Raw genomic sequence first — 21,606 nt, 5'->3', positions numbered from 1 at the left:
TAAAAACATATGAGACTAAAATTTTTGAAGATAAAAATTAAAATTTTAATAATATTTTATATTTAAAATACTTTTATTTTAAGTAATTAATTTTGATTTTATTCTTTATGAAAATTAAATTAGAGTTTGATTTTTATTTCAGTTTCTGTGTCCTATTTTATTTTAAATACAATATTAAAATTTATTTTAATCTTTATTTTTTAATCTCAATTTTTATTTCTCTTTCAAACGCTACTTAATTATTTATCTTATTGGTGTCCAGACAATTTTGCTCAATCAATTCAAATTCAAATAAATACTAAAACCGGGTGAGAAATATCAAATATGTCTCCATCTTGCAAGGTCCAATCAACATCCTTTATCATGGGCCAGTTTTACCACCTAGTATTGGGCTCAATACTAAAGAACCAACCCGATCCCCCAAGAACTTTTAAAAAAAAAATCATTTCTGAAATTAGCATTTTGGCCGCATAACTTAATTTTTGATAAAATAAACATTGAAAAAAGAAATGACATTTTGATAATAAAAAAATACAAAATGCACAAAATAGTTGGAGATATATTGGAAAAGGACTCTAAAGACAATTGTTTGACATCATTATTTGAAAATCAATTTTAAAAATATTTTTATCTTCTAAATTTTGTAATTTTATACTAAATGAATTCTTCTTTACAATTTCTTTCACAGAAATGACAAAATATTAAAAAAAATTTCAAAAAATTTAAAGATTGATTTTTTATATTTTAAATTAAAATTTTAAATATTCCAAAAAAATTAGATTAATATATAAATATTTTTTATTCATAAAAAAGATAAGTAAATTATCGTATCTGAATATTTATATCAGTAACAAAAATAATTTTAAAAAATATAAATCACAAAAAAATCATTAAAAAAGTTTAAACATATAAAAAATAACAAAAATTATTTTTTATAAATAACAAAAAAATTATATTTAACAAATAATTTATGCATTTAATTTAAATTTTATCGAATCATTTAGATAAGTCGCATAAAAAAAATGCAAAAAAAAAAAATTATTAGTGAATTTTCTTTGCACCTTTTAAAAATATTTTTGACTATTTTGAAATCACAAAAAAGTACCAATTTTTAAAGTTAAAAAATTGTATTATAATAATCATGTTTATAAAAATTTAATTTCTAATTTTTATAATACGTATTTAATATTTATTTATTTATATTAAATTTTTAAATATTTTTGAAAATTTTAGTTATTATTTATATCTTTTAAAATTAATTTTAACAATTACATGAATATTCGACTACTATTTTAACAATTTATCCTATAAAAAAATACGCTCGATCGAATTGAAATTATATTAACTTTATTTTTCTAATCATATTTATAAAAATATACCAAAATTTAATTTTTAAAATATATATTTAATATTTATTTTTTTAGATTTTTCAAAAATTTATTTGTTATATTTATCTGTTAAAAATTATTTTTTTAAGAATAACATGAATGTTTGACTTTCATTTTGATAATTTATCTTATAAAAAAAGCACTTGATCGAATTGAATTTGTATTTAAAAACCTAAAAAATGTTATTTCAATCTCGAGATATTTTTCAAAAAATATTTAATTTTTTTTTTTTGTTTTTTGGGGACCAAGGCGAGGAAGAACTGAAGCTGAAGCCATTTTCTGCGTCGTCTTCTCCCTCTCTCTGGGGAACACACAAATCTATACAATATTGGTAGCTACGCGCCGACGCAGTACACACACGCTCGAATGCGGTGCAGTTTCTAAGGCACAGTTGCTGCTGCAAAACTTTCCACATGGAGTTCCCGCTTTACGAGACGCGACGCCACGCTTCTTCTTCCACATCACCGTCTTCTTCTTCTACTACTACTACACTGCAAATTCCAAATTACCCTCCGCAACGCCAGGTGACGAAGATCTCTTCTTTTCTCTACCGATTTATGCTCTAATCTTCTGGATCATCTCAATTCATTCCATTTCTCCAATTTTCAGGCCAATGATGGCTCTGCAGGGAGCTTCCGCTCTTTGCTTTCGGTTCGAGGTACGTTTCTGCATTTTTCCCCTCGAATCACCTAACGGCTTTAGTTCTGGTTCGTTTTTGGCTTGCTGAATCTCTATTTACGGTTATTTGGCGGTGGTTTTGTGTTATAAGGTGTGAGTCAGCTGAAGGAGAAGTGGACGGAGTATAATCAGCCGAAGAAGCTCAGGAGATTGGTGTCGCTGTTTGTTTCCCCTACCGCCAAACACGTTGCGGTCGCCGCCGGGAACCGGATAACGGTTCTCAGTAAAGACGATGATTATCAAGTGCCTTGCGGCATTTTCGCCGGTAATTATCTTTATTCTCCTCTAAACTATTGTGCTCTTTTGGAGTGTTTGTTGGCGGATATTATTAGTTTCTTTGATCGTGTTGTGTGATTTCAGCTTAGAAAATTTTGTTGTAGATGTACGTGAACTTTATGTATATAAAAAATTTTGTAGGTGATGGAATGATGAGGCTTCTATAGTAATTAACAATGTTTAAGTTATGCATTGGTGATATAAGGGGAGAGGACCAAGGCATATATTTTGAGAGGTCATAGGTAATAACACGCAAAATCTGGGATTTGTACCTTTTGTAATGCCATGATAGTCCTATAGAATTTTGTTAGGAAGTGACTAGCAGCATTTATCTCTCTGCCAATATAAATTACATAATGCTATTTTTCTGTAATATATGTTGATTTTTTACATGCAAATAATGGATGGCAGCACCCCTGAGGTTCTTCCTAAGAGATGGATGACAGTCATAAAAAAACAGATGGCAAGTTCTAGAAAAATGGATGAACTCTTGCTTGTGTCAATGAAGGATTTTATCCAAATCTTGAGTTTGTGTAGACTGTGTAGTGTTTCCATTAGCTTTATGCCTTGATAGCGTTTCTGGATATGTTTATTCATTTTTTAATGAATTCCTTCCTCCTGGATAAAGGATGTTAGAAATTAACTTATACCTGATTACTTGTCTGTTGTCTTTATAAACTTGCTTCTGATATGGATTTGGGTTGTTAGGTCGCAGCCTTGGTACATTTAGTATGGGAGTGTGGTCTGAAGATGATGACATTCTTGGGGTTGCTGATGATACTGATACGCTATATTTTATCAAATTCAATGGTGAAGTAATAGCTGAAATTGTGAAGAAGCATTTGAAAATATCTTCACCAATTGTTGGCCTATCTTTTGAAAATGAGTCAGATGAGCACAAGTCTTACATGTAAGTTCAACATTTCTGTGTTCCTTGCTTTTAATATTCTGTAGAAAAATTGAAGTATGACTACTTGAACACTTTCTCGGGTAATGTTGGGAACTAAATAAGCCAATGGAAAGCCAATATGAACATTTTTTGCTCTCTCTTTTGATGTAGGTTCTCTGTCATTACATCTGATGGTTCACTTCAACAAATTGAGCTCAGTTATGGACAAAGTGGATATACCTTTCCCAATTATACTTCTTATCACAGGAAAAATCTCTGCAGCAATATTTTCTGCTTTGACCGTCATCATGAACTTAACTTTTTGGTGGCTGTTCACAAGAACTCTGGTACGATTTTGGTTATTTTCTGTTATATATGATTTGTTGTGTTTTAAGAAATACATTATACTATTTAAATAGATGAATTTTGGCTATCACTTTTATTAATTCCATAAGCAAACTTTTCACCTGATTGGTTTCAGTCTTTCTTTCTTAACAATTGAAATAAAGCTAAGAAAAGGACATTTAATACATACTTCTGAAATCTGAATAAAGTTTCTCTGGGTTACAAACATTTGTGTGCTAAAAATTACCTTTTGGTTCAATTGTTTAAAAGCTGCATTAAACTCACTTCCTTTCTCTGTTTTTGGTTTAAATAAGCTTTTTATGATTAAACTACATATTGTTGTTGTCTTCTCTGTATATATTTGATATCCTTTCTTTCAATTTTTTGGAAAAAAAATATATAGTTCTTATTTTGATCCTTTGAACGTAAGAAAAGCGAATTTTTTGTTTTATTCGCCTCCCTCCTTTTTTCAACATATATGCAGTAAAATATGTGTTATATCACACATGTTTGTAAAGGTGAAGGCCAATGTATTCTTAAGTACTCAGTCGTATGGTTTTATTTTAAATTTCAAATTATTATTATTTTTTTATTTTTGGTAATCAATTTCATTGATTTCATGCCTTTGAAATCCCCCCTTTTTTTTTCTGGGTCACAAAAATGAATTAATTTATCACTGAACTTTGTATGCCTTATCCTCTTATCTTGAGTTTGTTGATATCCTAGTACTATTTCTTTTCTAGTAACACAAGTTATTGGAAATGGAGAAGAGGCAATTGAATTATTATTTTTTTACATGTCTTGATCTGCAACTGGTGTTTGACAAAGTTCTTCACTAATTAGTTATGCATTTATCTCTAGGGTCTTGCCATCTTTCTCTTTGGCATACAAATTCAAGTAGAGAACTGGAGCAGTTGTCCTCTTTGCAGTTTAAGGGATTATATGTAAAACCAAAAGATTACAGAGGTCAACTAACATATCCAAAGGTGCTAATCTCACCACAAGGTACATTCATTACTACACTGGATTTGACAGGGTGCTTGCATATTTTTAAGTTGGACAGAGAAGGCTTCACGCTATCTCGGCTTTGCTTGGGGGAGCTAGACGATTCATCAATGTTTGATAATTTATCAGTTGGAGGGAGTAGGTCCTCTGTGGGACTTATGGATTTTATGTGGTGGAGTGACCATATCCTTGCTGTTGTAGAAAGGAATGGTGTTGTTTCATTGATTGACATCCTAAATGGTTCAAAAGTTCAGGAAGAGGGTCCTGCATACTTTTTGCCTGTTGTAGAAGGTGCACCAAAATACAAGGGATGTCTTTTTCTGTTAGCAACTCCGTCATCTCAAGAAAGATCTAATCCTTCTGATGTTGGATCAACAGATGAGTTACAACATATAGAGTGGATCACTGAAGATAGGCTTAATCAGTTTCACTTTTCTAGGTTGCTCTGGTGCCTTGTTACTTTTTCTGAGAAATCTGTCCCTGAAATGTACAGTATATTGATTAGCAAGAAAAGATATCATGATGCTCTGGATTTCGCTGATAGTCATGGACTGGATAAAGATGAAGTTCTGAAGTCACAATGGTTGAATTCTAGTCAAGGATTAAATGAAATAAATAAATATTTGTCAAGTATTAAGGATAGAGAGTTTGTACTTTCCGAATGTGTTGATAGAATTGGACCTACAGAAGATGCTGTGAAAGCTTTACTGGATTATGGTCTCCACATCACTGACCATTATAGATTCTCAGAAGTAGATGATCATACTTCTACTCTAGTATGGAATGCTCGTTTGGCCAGACTTCGAATTTTGCAATTTAGAGATAGGTTAGAAACATTTCTCGGAGTAAACATGGGAAGGTATGCTAAAAGTAATAGAAGTCAATTTTGTTAAATTAGACTCCCCTCCCCCTCCCAAAAAAAAAAACATATTTGAGCACAAGCATTATGTAATTACTGATCACCACAATCACAAACAATAGGATGTTTAAGTTTTGTGATTGTTCAATAATTCTGATGGTTTCCACTGACCCAAAGTTCATTGACACAGTTTTCTGCAGGTTTTCTGTGCAGGAATATGGCAAGTTTCGTGTTATGCCTATTAGCGAAGCTGCTGTAGCACTGGCTGAAAGCGGAAAAATTGGTGCCTTAAATTTGCTGTTTAAGCGTCATCCATATTCTTTATCTCCATTTATGTTGGAAATTTTATCTGCCATCCCAGAAACAGTTCCTGCCGAAACATATGTGCAGCTTCTTCCTGGGAGATCTCCTCCTGCTGGTGTTGCAGTGAGGAAAGATGATTGGGTTGAATGTGAGAAGATGGTTTGTTTCATTAACACATCAGTTGAAAGCCATGACATTCAAATCCAAGTCAAAACTGAACCACTTGTTAAACATTTTCTTGGAACTTTTTGGCCATCCATTGATGAGCTCACCAATTGGTATAAAACAAGAGCTAGATTCATGGATGATTTCAGTGGGCAGCTGGATAATTGTTTAAGCTTTCTTGAGTTTGCTCTTCACAAAGGTTTATCTGAGTTGCAGCAATTCCATCAGGATGTCCTATACTTGTATCAAATTATTTATTCTGATGACAGTGATGGCGAAACAAGCTCCAATATGAGTCTTGCCAAGTGGGGAGAGTTGTCGGACTATGATAAATTTAAATTTATGCTTAAGGGAGTCAAAGAGGAGAATGTAAATGAAAGACTACGCAATAGAGCTATTCCTTTTATGCATGGAAAGCTTCACATGGTATCTCTAAGCGGAGATATTAGTCTTCTTGATTCTGCAAATCAAAATATAGAGAAATCATTTCTGGTGAGATGGTTGACAGAAACTGCTTTGGTGAATAAATTGAACATATGCTTGGTGGTTATTGAGGAAGGGTGCAGAAACTTCCAAAGTAATGCCTATTTCAAAAGTGATGTTGAAGCTATTGACTGTGCTTTGCAATGCATATATTTGTCCACAGTTACAGATAGGTGGAGTACAATGGCATCCATTCTATCTAAATTACCTCCGCTACATGGTGAGTTTGGTTCTAATATCATAATGGTAATTAGCTCTATAATTTTGCTCATTTATACTCAATATTTCTTAGGGTTTCACTAGAATAATTAAATAAAAATATCAAAGGGGCAAACATATACTTGGGGTTGCTGGTGATATATTTACAGTTTGACACAACTACCAGACTGTAGTTAATTAACTCTATTCGGTTAATCAATTTTCCCCTTCGTAAATGTTGTTAACCACTTTTTTTTTGTTACTATATTTGTTCATTTTTCTGCTAGTACATCTATCACACCTGCTTGCCATCATTTAACACCTTCGTTTGAGTCCATGATTTGGCTGTTGTTAAGAGCTATCTAATGGCTTCTTGGGAAATCTAAAGACTTATATTCCGACAATTATCTTGAAATCAAAATTTCACTATTTTTCAAATTTTGATAAAACATTATTTACATGGTTTTGCTTAATTGATTGCCTTCCATGGTCCTATGCCATGTATCTTCTATCAACCAGTGAGTACCGACTGACACATGTGCATCCAATATCTTTCAGTGTCAACAAAATTTGTCCTCCTATAAACCATTATGTACCATGGCCTCCTTTTAGTTTATATTTGATTGTGATATCATTGTGTTCTTAAGCTGGGTACTTATCCTTTGGATCCCAAAACTTACCAAGTTCCAAGACATTTCTATTCATATCTTATATCTATATGTGCCTGTGCTAGTATGTGCCATTGAGTGAATTCTTGCAGATATGATTTGGTATCTAATATTAATCATTGGTTACATTAAAATATGTATTCTTGCGCAGGTACTACAATTCAAATAGAGAACCTTGAGAGAAGACTTAGACTTGCTGAAGGTCATATTGAAGCTGGGAGACTCTTGGCATTCTACCAGGTTGGTAGTTTCTCCTTTCTCGCTATGTAACTCCAAACTGGCATACTTTATGGTTATTTGTATGTCAATGGAAATGTGTATGTCAACATGGTCCGGATTACGAAATTGTTGCTTGGTACTGTTTTTGCCACTTAACTATTTGGCAACATGGTTATAAAGTTCAATATATTGTTTTAGCCATATGTTATGTACTTATTTTATTGTGTTGTCTTTTGTATCGATACAGGTCCCAAAGCCATTAAACTTTTTTGTGGAGGCTGAATCAGATGAGAAGGGTGTCAAACAGATCATTCGCCTTATTCTATCTAAATTTATTCGCCGTCAACCTAGCCGATCTGATAGTGAATGGGCCACTATGTGGCGTGATATGCAATACTTGAGGGAAAAAGCATTTCCTTTCCTGGACCTGGAGTATATTTTGGTTGAATTTTGCAGAGGGCTGCTCAAAGCTGGGAAGTTCTCTCTTGCAAGAAATTACTTGAAGGGTACGAGTTCAGTTTCTTTGGCATCGGAGAAGGCAGAAAGCCTTGTCATTCAAGCAGCTAGGGATTACTTTTTCTCAGCTTCAAGTCTTTCTTGTTCAGAAGTAAGATTTTCTATTACAACATAGTAATTCTAACATCTAATGTCTGAGACTTGTTCCCAATGCAAAGCATGCTATTGAAGCCATAAATGGGATAATAGATGGAACTATGCATTTTTTTTTTTTTTTGTTACATGATCTCAACTGCATGAATTGGTTAATTACGGTGCTGTAAATTGTTCCAGATCTGGAATGCTAGAGAATGCCTTAACCTATATCCAAATAGTGCAAATGTCAAGGCAGAGGCAGATATTATTGATGCACTTACAGTTAAGCTTCCCAACCTTGGGGTGAACATTCTGCCCATGCAGTTCAGGCAAATAAAGGATCCTATGGAGATTGTGAAAATGGCAATCACAAGTCCAACTGGAGCATATTTTCATGTTGATGAACTTATTGAAGTTGCTAGACTTCTTGGCCTGAGGTCTGCAGATGAAATAGCAGCTGTTGAGGAAGCTATTGCTAGAGAAGCTGCAGTTTCAGGTGATTTGCAATTGGCATTTGATCTTTGTCTTGTTTTGGCCCGCAAGGGGCATGGTTACGTATGGGATTTATGTGCTGCAATTGCAAGAGGTCCTGCTCTTGAAAATATGGATGTAGACTCTAGAAAGCAACTTTTAGGCTTTGCTTTGAGCTACTGTGATGAGGAATCCATTGGGGAGCTTCTCCATGCATGGAAAGACTTGGATTTGCAAGGCCAGTGTGAAACATTAATGATTTCGACAGGGACAAATTCTTCAAGATTTTCATTACAGGGTTCGTCTTTTAACTCACTTCCCAAACAAAGCATTCAAAATATTTGCTTTCAAGCGTCTAATGACATGAATACCAACAATCAGGATGTTCATCTTGAGAAAATTAAAGAAGAGCTTTCTGCTGTTGCTAAAAGCTTAGCTATTGGTGATCAAGCAGATTGGGCATCGTCCTTGACTGAAAATGTAAAAGTTCTGTCTTTTGCTGCTTCACAACTCCCTTGGTTGCTTGACTTGAGTAAGAAAGGAGAACATGATACAAAATTCATAACTGGGAAGCAGTATTTGAACATCAGAACACAGGCTGTGGTGATCATTTTGTCCTGGTTGGCTAGAAATGAATTTTCCCCTAGAGACAATCTGATTGCTTCTCTAGCAAAATCAGTTATGGAGCAACCAGTTACTGAAGAAGAAGATATAATTGGGTGTTCTTATCTTTTGAATCTTTTTGATGCTTTCAATGGAGTGGAAATTATAGAAGAACAGCTCAAAATACGAAAAGATTACCAGCAAGTTTGTAGCATCATGAATGTTGGGATGGCTTACAGCTTATTACACAATTCTGGAATAGGGACTGATCCTATTCAGAGGAAGGAGCTATTGAAGATGAGGTTTAAGGAAAAGCATGCATCACCCACTTCTGGTAAGTTTATCATGCTTGCATTGGTTATGAACTTAATTCTTCCCCGTTCATTTATTTCTGCTGTGGCAATTGGTATTTGTAGCAAATACATCATTCCAACTTATATTTTATTCTACTTTCAGATGAAATAGATAAGCTTGGCAAGGTACAGTCCTCATTTTGGAGAGAGTGGAAACTGAAACTAGAAGAGCAAAAGCGTCTGACTGATCATTCCAGAGCACTACAAAAGATAATTCCTGGGGTTGAAACAGAGCGTTTTCTGTCTGGGGATTCCATTTATATTGAGAATGTAGTTCTTAATCTCATTGAGTCAGTAAAAATGGAGAAAAAGCACATTCTGAAGGACATTTTAAAATTGGCTGATACTTATGGCTTAAAGAGTACTGAGGTATGAGGATTTGCTAGAATATCCTGAAATATGTATCATAAGGAAATATGTCTTTATTACGATGAAAGTATGAAACCATTATCTTTATTACACCTATGTTTTAACAAGCCTTCACATGAAGGGGGGTCTTGTATAAAAGTTGTTTTGGGGCCTAAGTTTAATTGCTTCCGCCTTTAGATCAACTTATATATATATAAGAAATTGTCTGAAGGGGAGCCTTGGAGCAACGGTTGAGTTGTCTCCATGTGATCTCAAGGTCACGGGTTGAAGGTGTGGAAATAGCCAATGATGTAATTATCAAGTTAGGCTGCATACATTACACCTTTTGAGTGCGGCCCTTTCCTGGACCCTGCGTCAATGCGGAATACTTGTGCACCGGGATGTCTTTTTTATATAAGATATTGTCTGAATGATCAGTTGATAATCTCATTATTTCTTTGTTAATTGCAGGTGCTATTGCAATACTTAAGTGCTGTCCTTGTTTCTGATGTTTGGACAAATGATGATATTACAGCTGAAATTGCAGATTGTAAAGGAAAAGTAGTTGACAATGGAGCCAATACCATTGAAACCATTTCATCAATTGTATACCCAGCAATTGATGGGTGCAACAAACTCCGGCTTGCTTATGTGTATGGCCTGTTGGCAGAGTGCTACTTGCAGCTGGAAAGCACCAAAGATTCATCACCAATGGCATATCATGATCATCAAAATTCTGATTTAAGGTTTGCTCATTATTACAGAGTCATTGAGCAAGAGTGCAAACGTGTATCATTTGTTAACAATCTTAACTTCAAAAATATAGCTGGTTTACATGGTTTGAATTTTGAGTGTTTTAGTGAGGAAGTTTATGCATGTATAGACGACAGTAGCTTGTCAGCTTTGTCAAAAATGGTACAGACTCTTGCAAATATTTACGGCGATTCATTGCCCGAGGGATTCATGTCATGGCAGGATGTCTACAAGCATTACATCCTGCATTTGCTCAGTGATTTGGAGAGCAAAGCTGCAAATGAATCTAGTGGCAGAACGCCTGAGTACCTTCAAAGCTTCATAAGTAAGCTTGAGCACAGCTATGGTTCATGCCGATCATACATTAGACTTTTGAGTCAGTCTGATGCTTTGGGGATCATGAAGAAGTACTTCACTATAATCATTCCTCTTTACAGTTCTTATGGATTCATACCAGACAATTCAACATGGCAAGACTGTCTTATTGTTCTTCTAGACTTCTGGATGAGACTGGCAGATGATATGAAAGAAGTTGCATTGGAGGAAAGCTCAGGAGAAACTGTTTGCTTCAATCCAGTGTGTTTAATAAGTTGTCTGAAAGCTTTTATGAAATTGGTGATGGAGGATATAATCTCACCAAGTCAGGGATGGGGAAGTATTTATGGCTATGTCCAGTGTGGTTTGAGTGGCGAGTCTACTTTAGAAATTTATAATTTCTGCAAAGCTATGATTTTTTCTGGCTGTGGGTATGGGGCCGTTGCTGAGGTTTTTTCTGTTGCATCGTCAGAATCAGGTTTAGCTTCTGATTCTGGCCAAGGTTCCCAAGATCTTCCTCATTTCTATTTGGATATTCTGGAAGCTGTTCTGCAGGAATTAGTCAATGGATCCCATGAGAACCGGAACCTGTTTCATATATTGTCATCTTTAAGCAAGTTTGAAAGTGATGTAAAAGTCATGCAATGTGTTAGACGTGTAATTTGGGAAAGAATGGTACAGTTCTCCGACAATTTACAGTTGCCAAGCTCCATCAGAGTTTATGTGTTAGAGCTTATGCAATATATATCAGGTAAAAGTATAAAGGGTTTCTCAGCTGAAATGGAAGCCAATGTCCAACCGTGGGAAGAATGGAATGAGTTGCTTTTTGCTGGCAGCAAGAGTGAGACTGATGTCAACAAGCAGTTGCTGGATAACAAAGATTCTTCTAATAGGTTTACAAATACTCTGGTTGCTCTAAAATCATCTCAGCTTGTAGCATCGATCTCTCCTAGCATAGAAATCACCGCAGACGACCTATTGAATGTAGACTCGGCTGTTTCTTGCTTTCTGAAGTTCTTTGGAGAAGCGAGTAATGATTCCCACTTTGATGCTCTGATAGCTATTTTGGAAGAGTGGGATGGACTGTTCACAACAGTGAAAGATCGACAAAGAGAAAATGCTGCTGAAGCATCTGAAGGTGGGAATGACTGGAACAATGATGATTGGGACGAGGGATGGGAAAGTCTTGAGGAAGTGGAAAACACCGAGAAAGTAAAGAAAGGGGACTCTGCTTCTGTTCATCCGTTACATGTGTGTTGGACAGAAATATTTAAAAAGCTCATAAGCGTATCAAGGTTTAGTGATGTGCTGAGACTGATTGATCAATCATTATCAAAACCGAATGTTACGTTACTTGATGAAGATGATGGCAGGAGCTTAAGCCAGATAGCACTCGGCATCGATTGCTTTGCGGCTTTGAAGATGACATTGTTGCTGCCTTACAAAGCATTACACTTACAGTGTCTGGTTGCAATTGAGGATAACTTGCGTCAAAGCATCCCTGCTTTAATGATTAGGAATGTTGAGTTACTAATTCTCGTTCTCTCATCTGGGCTTCTCACTACTATCTCCAGCGACTCCACCTATGGTAAAAGTTTCTCTTATATCTGCTATTTGATTGGAAACTTATCCAATCAATGTCAACAAGCTTTGGTATCAGGTAAAAGAATCAACACTAGTGAAGACGCTGAGAATCCATTGCTGCTTTTCAGAACGACCCTTTTCCCTATGTTCATATCAGAACTTGTGAAAGCTGATCAGCATGTTCTAGCTGGATTTCTTGTCACAAAATTCATGCACACTAATGAGTCGCTGAGTCTCATTAACATTGCAGAGGCCAGTCTCGATAGGTATCTGGAAAGGCAGTTGCACTTGCTACAGGTCAATGAGATCCCTGTTGACAAGACATGTATAACACTGAAGAACACTGTTGGAAGCTTGAGAGGCAAGATGAGCAGTTTAATCCAGTCCACATTGCCATTGCTTCCTACTAGAGTTAGATGAACGAAGTACCAATTTTCACCCGTCATGATCCGTTTTTATTCTTTTCAGCAAGCTCTTTTAAAGTAGCATGTGTATCAGATTAGGGTGTAAGGGTTTATGGATTAGTACAATCGTAGTTGCAATCTATTGAGAGTTGGTCGCCGGGGGTGGAAACTGCTTGGTCAAAGGAAAGCTAAATAGAGACTGAAAAAGTTGTCTACTTGTCTAATTGACGAGGCCAATGAGATGAATTTGCTTCTATGTAGAAGAGTTGGTGTATAAATTTGTTTTTAAAATATTTTCTATATATCTCCATAATAGCATTTCATGATATAGTTATTCAATTTGGACACACACCCCATCCTAAATCCCTGAATTCAAAGGGCCTCTTTCTTTTTGGTCGCACTGTGTCTTTCTAGTCTATTTTTCAAGCTTTCATTCCCTCCTGTTGCTAGTCGTGATCTGCAGCTAGTTGCACTTGTTCCGCAGTCATTATCATTATTGCTTCGTTCTCAGAATCTCAGGTGGCCAGCTTCCTCTGTTGGTTGACCAGCGCTTTTGACGTATAGTGTTGTAGCTGCCTCACGGATCTTGAAGACGATACCCGTCAAGAGTGGTGGATAGAGTTGAAACAACCTCGCCAATCTTGAAGACAATTTTGATCTTGGATAGGTGACGACGTCTGTCCGAGGCTCTAATCTTTGCACACATTTTGTCTTTCCGGCCAAATCACGACTCTCCACATCATCGTTGTCTCCAAAAGTTCGGCGGCTTTGGTAGTGGTCTCTGCACCACTTGCATGTTAAGTGTCAGCTTCCCCTTCTATTTAAATCGCATGCTTCAAGTCGTATTATTCGCCTCCTTGTATCTGATCTGATGTTGCTAAATTCATCTTTCAATGAGTTATTTTTGCTTCCGAAACTTGATATGCAATTGTTGCATTTGGACCTTGATAAAAATTATTATGATATGTAGATATGTACATTTTTTTATTTTTATACTAAAGATGGAAGACTCAAACCCGCAACCTCTTAAGTGAGTATGGAGAGACCATGTCATTTGAGTTATAACTCATTGGCTTAGATATGTACAATCTCTTTTTTTTTTTTACCAAAGATATGAGACTCGAACCCACAACCTCTTAATTGAGTATGGAGAGACTATGCCATTTGAGCTATTACTCATTGGCTTAGATATGTACACTCTTGCTCATGTATATTTGATATATTTAATTATATATGTTTGACTCTTTTTAATAGTTTAAATTTCTTCTAAGAACTATGATTGAAGTCTTCTATGATAATTGCCTTTGGTAATTTTAAATTTTTTTTTTTCAATTTTCTATTATTCATGCCGCATCTCTTAGTTTTTGTATATACGCCTTACTAGTTAAATACTAACCTATAAAATGTTAGTATTCATTCTGCACAGAGTCGAAAAAGATTTACACCTTAATGATATAAACTAAGAAACATAACCTAGTTCATATCAGTAATTGAATTCACAACTTACAGTTAGAAACTTTAGAGAGTATGTATAACCTTTCTTATATAATATTATAGGAAAAATGTCTCTAGGGAGCTCTGCTAGGATTTCGCCTCAAGAAGATAATTTGGTGTAATGAAGTACCAAGAAAGTCAAAAACCATTCAATATTGGACCTTAACCAACATGTGGAGAGCATGGAGGTGGTCGATGAGAACCCACCGAGTGCTCAGGAAGAGACAAAGATTTCGTATAAAGCTTCATTGCTATCAACACCAGGAATTCCTACGGAAGATGCTTCCTTTCTTTCAGATGAGACGGAGGAAGATGCTCCTAATCCGGACGATCGGTGGTATGTGGAGGAAGGTGGCCATTCTGAGGGAGCTAAGCCTTTCGACCCATGTCCGGTCATCCTGGTTTTTAAGGAGGAGTTCAACGAGTGGTGTAAACTCTAAACCATGGAAAGCGGTGCTCATCGTCAAAGTGTTTGGCAAAAGAATGCACCAGGATTTCATAGAGTAATGTCTCAATAGAGATTAGGTTAAAAAAGGTAGGATTAATATTATTGATATGGATCATGACTACTATTTGATACATTTTTTAGATAAGAAGGATTATTTTTATGTTCTTCTTCGAGGACCTTAGATGATTGCCGGACATTATCTTATGGATAGGAGGCTAGTTCGAAGAAAACATAAAAGAATTTCGCCAGAATTGGAGAAATATAATCATTCTAAAGATAACCGCATTATTGCAAAAGATGTGATGGAGGATAGAAGGTAAACTTTAGAATTGGAAGGCAAAGTTTAATATTCTAAACGTTGAAGAGGATACTAATGAGCCCTACAAGGAGAAGAATTCTCACGTTACTATTCAAAATGGCCCAGAGACGAAAGAAGCTAAAGAGAGGCCAAGCAGGTCCAATCTTGTTAAAAGGAAGGTTTTAAGACTAGGAGGGTAAAAATTCTCAAGTTAACAAAAAGAATCCTACTGTAAAAATTAGGCCCATTCTGCCCAAAAAGGCTTCAAGACCAAAGCTAAAGCCCAGGAGAAGTACCCCATTATTTCTGAAGTTACTCCAAGAGTTATGCAGAATAGGGTCTCTTCCTCTAGGAACCCTGACATGGAAGCAATTAGGAGTGTCCATGGATCGGATCCTATCCGCAGATCCACGGTAAATATCCGTATTCGATCCAAAATTGTGGATACGATCCGATCTGCAAATTGATCGGATCGGATCGCGGATATCTGCTCTACATCCGCGTATCCGATCCGCAGATCCGCACTATAATAATTAAAAAATAAATAAATATATATATGTTTGGTATTACATTTACTTGTTTGTATGTTTTAGTTAGTAATTATTATTCATATATTGTATTATTTTATTTCTGTTATTTAGAGAGAGTTTGATTAAAAATATTTTAGAAATAAATAAGTTTAAAAGTATGAAAGAAATATTTTTATCAAATTCTTTTACATAGAAATACAATTAAAAAGAGAATGTTTAATTATGCAGATATATCCGATATCCGATATCCGATCCGATCCGCAAATGTGCGGATATCATATCCGATCCGATCCGATGAAAATTGTGCGGATTAGATCGAATTTTTGGCCATATCCGATCCGCAGACACCCCTAGAAGCAATGGAAAGAGAGATGCTGGAGCGTATGATGGAATTGGAGAAGTAGTAAAGGGAAGCGTTCAACATGACAAAAAGAGTGAATGCGTTGTTTAAAAAAAACGTTGTGATGAATGAGTTCATGTCTGATCAACTGATTAAGACCCTTCAATCGGCAAAGGTGAAGGGGAAGAGCATGGATGTGATTCTGCTGAAAAAACCACCTGATCTCACCAAAGGGGTTCACTCTCTAAGTAATAAACAAACAGAGCAAGTCTCTCTGTACCAATCCAAATCGAATCCCAAAGTGTGTTCTAAATGCTCTGCTTAATGTAGCTGGTCTATTCGACCCCTTTTCTTTGTTAGGTTATTATGAATATTATTATTTAAAACAATAGAGGAGTAGGTGGTAAAAATTTTTTCATTCTTATTAGGAATTTGAGGAGAGATTATGAAGCTCATCTGATCATTTTACTAGAGAACCACATGAGTGGGAACCATGGTAAGAGAATTAGAGATAAAATAAGTTTTGATAGTTACTGTGTGGAGGAAGGTAGGGGCCATTCAAGGGGTATCTGGTATTTGTGGGATTCTTATCACTAGAAAGTGGAGGCTATTCAACAACACATTCAGTTTATTCATCTGAAGATTGAAGGTAGGAATTCTAGGCCATGCATGCTAATGGCTATTTATGGGATCCCCTAGAGACTATTGCAGAAGACGTTGTGGGAGAACCTTCGTGCTCTTCGTAATACTGTTGATCTTCCTTGGTGCACCATTGGTGATTTCAATGCCATCTTAGATAGCTATGAAAGAAAAGGAGGAGCTATACCACAAAGTAGTGGTGCTTTCCCTGACTTTATCTACTGTGTTTCGGAAGTTGGTCTTCTAGATTTGGATTACTCTGGCTTTCCTTTTACCAGGAGGAGAGGTAACTTTCTTGAACACCTTGATAGAGCCCTTAGTGATATTGATTGGGAAATTATTTTTTTTGAAGCATCTGTTAAATATCTTCCTTACTTAAAATTCAATTATTCTTCCCTTTGTCTACAACTCTCGCTTGCTATTGCCCCGAATAGAAGAAGACGTCCTTTTCATTTTCTAGTAGCATGGTTAAATTACCCAGATCTTGAAAATTTGGTCTCAAATAGCTCGATGGTTCAAGACTTTTAGAGTAATTGTGTTTAGAATTTTAAAAATCTCTCTTAAAACGTTAAATTCTGAAGTGTTTGGTGATATTAATAAAAAGAAGACCAAGATTCTTAGAAGGCTTCAAGGTATCAATAATAACCTGAGCAATGGCAATAATTGTTTTCTGGAAAAACTACAAAAAGATTTGTGGTTTGAATATGAAGTTATTCTGGAGCAGGAGGAGCTTTTATGGTATAAAAAATCTAGGTATAACTAGATTGAATTAAAAGACAAAAATATCAAGTATTTTCATGACACCACTATAGTGCAAAGAAGAAGGAATAGAATTGAAACTCTCCAAGATGATAATGGGGACTGAGTTACGGAAAGTACAAGTTTAGAGTTCATGGCTACTTCTTTCTTCACCAATCTATACACTAATGACATGCCAGATTAACCCTTTGTTTTGAGCAAAGGCTTCCCCAGCTTGAGTAATAAAGAGTTAGAGAGTATTGATGAGAATGCCTCTGTTGCAGAAATTAAATATTCTTTTTTTTTAGCACAGGGGCACTCAAAACACCAGGAAAAGATGGAATTCAAGTTATTTTTATTAGAATAAGTAGGATCTCATTGGTACTGTTTTATGTTAGCTAGTTCAGAAGGTCTTTATAACCCGCAAGAGGTGAAAGATATCAATGAGGCGCTGATCACTCTCATTCTTAAGGTGGAGCCCATGTCAAACCTGAAATAGATGCGCCCTGTTGGCCTTTGTAAGGTCTCATATAAAGTTATTACCAATATCCTGGCTAGAAAACTCAGAAGTATCATGGAAAAGTTGATTCAACCTACTCAATGCATCTTTGTGACTGAGAGACAGAATTTTGATAATATTATCATCATACATGAGGTTATCTAATCCATGAAAAGTAAGAAAGGTGACAAGGGATGGATAGTGATCAAATCTGACTTGAAAAAAGTTTACGACAGACTTAAATGAAACTTCATTGAAAACACTCTTAAGGATATTGGCATGCCTGAGCACTTTATTAGTTTATTTATTTATTTATTTATTGCATCTCCACTACTTATATGAGTGCTATGGAACGATGAGGCCCTTGATGAATTTTCTCCTTCCAGAGGTATTATCTCCATATATTTTCGTATTGTGCATGAAAAGGTTATCCCAACTCATTAGTATGGCTATTGATATGGATGTGTGGAAGCCGATAAGCCTAAGTTGGGACGGGCCCTAGTTATCTCATTTATGCTCTACGGACAATATCATTCTCTTTGTGAAAAATAGTATGGAGCAAGCATCTATTATTAAGAAAGTTCTGGAAGCCTTTTACAATAGCTCGAGTAAAAAAGTTAGCAATAAAAAGACCCGTGTTTATTTTTTCAATAATGTCAACCATAATGTGAGGGAAAGTATCAGTGATGTGCTACAGTTTTACAGAACTAATGACTTAGAAAAGTATCTTGGAGTGCATTTGCTTCACTCCAAGGTGACCGAGAGTACCTACAAAGGGATCATCAACAAAATGGAGGCAAGGCTAAATGGTTGGAAAGCTAGAACTTTTTTGCTTGCTGGCAGAGCAACCTTGGTAAAATTTGTCCTAACTTCTTTACTTATTTATATTATACAAATTATTTTGATTCTTTCATCTATTTGTAACTTGATTGATTTGAATTATAAGAAATTTTTTTTGGGGTGAAACTGGTAAAGCAAGAAAGACTTATCTCTTGAGTTGGAGGAATGTCAATAAATCGAAAAATTCTAGAGCCTTTATGATAAAGATGGGATGGGGTTCAACAACTAAGAATGATTGTTTATGGGTAAGAGTTTTGAGGTCTAAGTGCAAATGTGGAAACGATATCACTCACATTGTTAGAAGAAAGAATAATGAATCTAACATATCGAAAGATATCTGTTCGACCTGGAAAGATATGGAGCGTAACTCCATCTGGAGAGTTGGAAATGGTTCCAAAATCAATTTTTGGGAGCACAATTGGGTGCCTAAGTCCGGCTGTCTCAGTCAATATGCTTCGTAGGTAAGTGAGTTAAGTGATCCAAATATATCTCTGAATGGCTTCTTGTAGGTTTCAGGAGATTGGGATGTTAGTAAGATCAGATCTTTGTGATAAACCACTATTTTATGGTTTATCTTGTGTTGAATTGAGTGGTCTTTATCAGATTTTACTACACTTATTCATGTGAATTGCATGATTTTTTTACAATTCCTTCCCAATTTGGTTCTATGGTTGAAAAACTTGCTTCCTAAAGCCTTTAAACTGTGTATTTTTAATCCCCCTTTATACCATTCGATGCCGTGATCCGTGGGTTAAGTGTTTTCAGGCTATATAGGGCAGGAATGGCTTAGAGGATGGAGAGGAAGCTTGCATAAACGAAAGGAGCACAAGAATTAAAGAAGATAACCAGCGAGGAGCGACGCATGCGCGTACCTGCGCGTGCGCGTGAATTGGAGCTTTGCACAGCGACGCGTGCGTGTACCTGACGCGTATGCGTGACATGCGCCACGTGCAGAAAACGCTGGGGGAGATTTTGGGCTGAGTTTGGACCCAGTTTTCGGCCCAAAAATACAGACTAGAGTCAGGGGACAGCGGGGACTCAAGACACAATTCACACATTCTTAGTTTTAGTTTTGAATCTTGGAGAGAAACTACTACCTCCTCCAGGGTTCTTCATAGTCACATAGTTCTAGTACTACATTTTGGATTGGATAATTGCGAAGAGTTATTACCTCCGTTGAATATCTTTTACTAGTATAGTTCGTTTTCCTTTTTCCTTACTCTTTCATGTCCTTAATCTGTGTTCACAGTTACAATTGGATTGCTTTTTATGAATTATTAATGCAAAGGATATTTTCCTATTTAAATTTTATTATTTATTTAATCGCTTCCAATTTAATTTTAATTACCATGTCCCTTTTCTACTCTTATTATGTGTTTATGAAAATAGCATTCATGTTGACAGAGTAGATCCCAACTTGACTTGGGAGTTGACTAATAGGAGACCCTTGAGTTGAAAAACTCAAGAGTCAATCTATAATTGGAAGTTGTTGGCTGGCTCTCTAGTTACTAACGCTAATCCTTTCCCAAGGGAGGGGACTAGGACTTGTGAATAGAAGCTGGTTCACGTGCTTGACTTTCCTTTATTTGTTAAAGGTTAACTAAGTAATAACAGCAACCTTTTACCATTACTCTTGAGAAATTCCAACAATGATAGAACTTCCGATTAATCTTCCCCCGGTCAAGACCTTTTTATTCAATTTACATAGAATCGCTATTAGTTTTCATTGTTTTAACTTATAATTATTTATTTCTCTATTTTCCAATTCTAAAACCTCTTGGAAAACCTCCTGATCAATAAATAGCACTCTTTTAGCAACTCGTTGGGAGACGACCTGGGATTCATACTCCCAGTATTTTATTCTTATTTCTGTGACACCCCTTTCTAAATTGACAAGCGAAATTTTGTTGGTAGAGATCTATACTCACAACGTATTTATCTCCAAAAATCTTTACTAGCGACTTTCTGCATGCATCACTTGGCTTTCAGATGAGGTAGTAAAAAAGATTATCGCGATGGCACCTCCCTCATCCTGGAAAGATGGTGACCAACTTGCTTGGAGCCTCTCAGCTAACAGAACTTTTAACCTTAGATCAACATATAACTCTTTGGATCTTAACCCGTCAACGTCAGACCATGTTTTCAAGATGATATCGAAGTCGAAAGGTCCTGAAAGGATTCGATATTTTCTTTGGTTAGTAACGAACGAAGCTATCTTCACCAACGCAATAAGAGCTAGCTAGAAGACACATGTTAAAAAAAACTCAAACATCCTAAGATGTAGTGTTGAGAAAATCACAATCCACATTTTGAGGGATTGCCAGTTTGCCAAAAAAGTGTGGACATCTCTAGTACCTCAAGTTTTTTCTAATGATTTCTTCAACCTGGGACTGTGAGTGAATTTCTCTCAATTTATCTTAAAGAAGAGACTGGCCTTGCAGCTTTGGTATGGGAATTTCAACATTATGGTTTGATGGAGTAATACCCCAAATAGGTCTCCAAAGATTTGGCCGTCCGACAGATTCGTTCTCCAGAAAAAAGTCCCCAGTCCCCGAAATTGTTAAATATATGCCATATACGTCATTGCACGAGGTTTAGCCGGTTAACTGAACACTCTCTCTCATATGTGGAGGTGATCAGTGTGATGTGTTAGGTTAAAGGCTACGCGTCGCTTCTAGGACACATTGGTCCCTGCACACATGGCCAAAACGACGTCGTTTAAGTGCTTCATCAAACGTCGTCGTTTTGAGTGGGACAGATTAATCCCCAAACTTTTTCATGTCAATGTTATAAAACAGCAGCATTGTAAATGGGGACCTAGTATAAAAACACACGTCCTTTTCCCTTGGCTCTGTAAACCTTTACCCAGATTTTGCAAGGTA

The 21,606-nt window shown here is 35.9% G+C and overlaps 1 protein-coding gene across 1 annotated transcript; it reads left to right on the top strand.

Annotated features, from left to right (window-relative positions):
• Positions 1-1,580: 1,580 nt before the first annotated feature.
• Positions 1,581-13,224, top strand: LOC112764697 (MAG2-interacting protein 2). Its single transcript, XM_025810429.3, has 12 exons — positions 1,581-1,912; positions 1,998-2,046; positions 2,158-2,331; positions 3,051-3,252; positions 3,403-3,578; positions 4,438-5,440; positions 5,641-6,611; positions 7,409-7,497; positions 7,724-8,083; positions 8,266-9,475; positions 9,598-9,863; positions 10,314-13,224. Exons 1-12 carry the CDS (start codon positions 1,802-1,804, stop codon positions 12,912-12,914), a joined length of 7,212 nt encoding a protein of 2,403 aa, XP_025666214.1. The 5' UTR covers positions 1,581-1,801; the 3' UTR covers positions 12,915-13,224.
• The last annotated feature ends 8,382 nt before the right edge of the window (positions 13,225-21,606 follow it).

The sequence above is a fragment of the Arachis hypogaea genome, chromosome 17, assembly GCF_003086295.3.
Source record: "Arachis hypogaea cultivar Tifrunner chromosome 17, arahy.Tifrunner.gnm2.J5K5, whole genome shotgun sequence".
Lineage (NCBI taxonomy): Eukaryota > Viridiplantae > Streptophyta > Magnoliopsida > Fabales > Fabaceae > Arachis > Arachis hypogaea.
Note: the sequence above shows the minus strand (reverse complement) of the source record. Positions and strands in the feature narration are given on the sequence as shown.

What these genes read in the sequence shown, in the direction of transcription:
- LOC112764697 (XM_025810429.3), top strand. Translation starts at nt 1,802, where the DNA reads ATGGAGTTCCCGCTTTACGAGACGCGACGCCACGCTTCTTCTTCCACA. An exon ending in ATTACCCTCCGCAACGCCAG is followed by an intron (nt 1,913 to 1,997) that starts GTGACGAAGATC and finishes TCCAATTTTCAG; the next exon opens with GCCAATGATGGCTCTGCAGG. An exon ending in GACTCTTGGCATTCTACCAG is followed by an intron (nt 7,498 to 7,723) that starts GTTGGTAGTTTC and finishes GTATCGATACAG; the next exon opens with GTCCCAAAGCCATTAAACTT.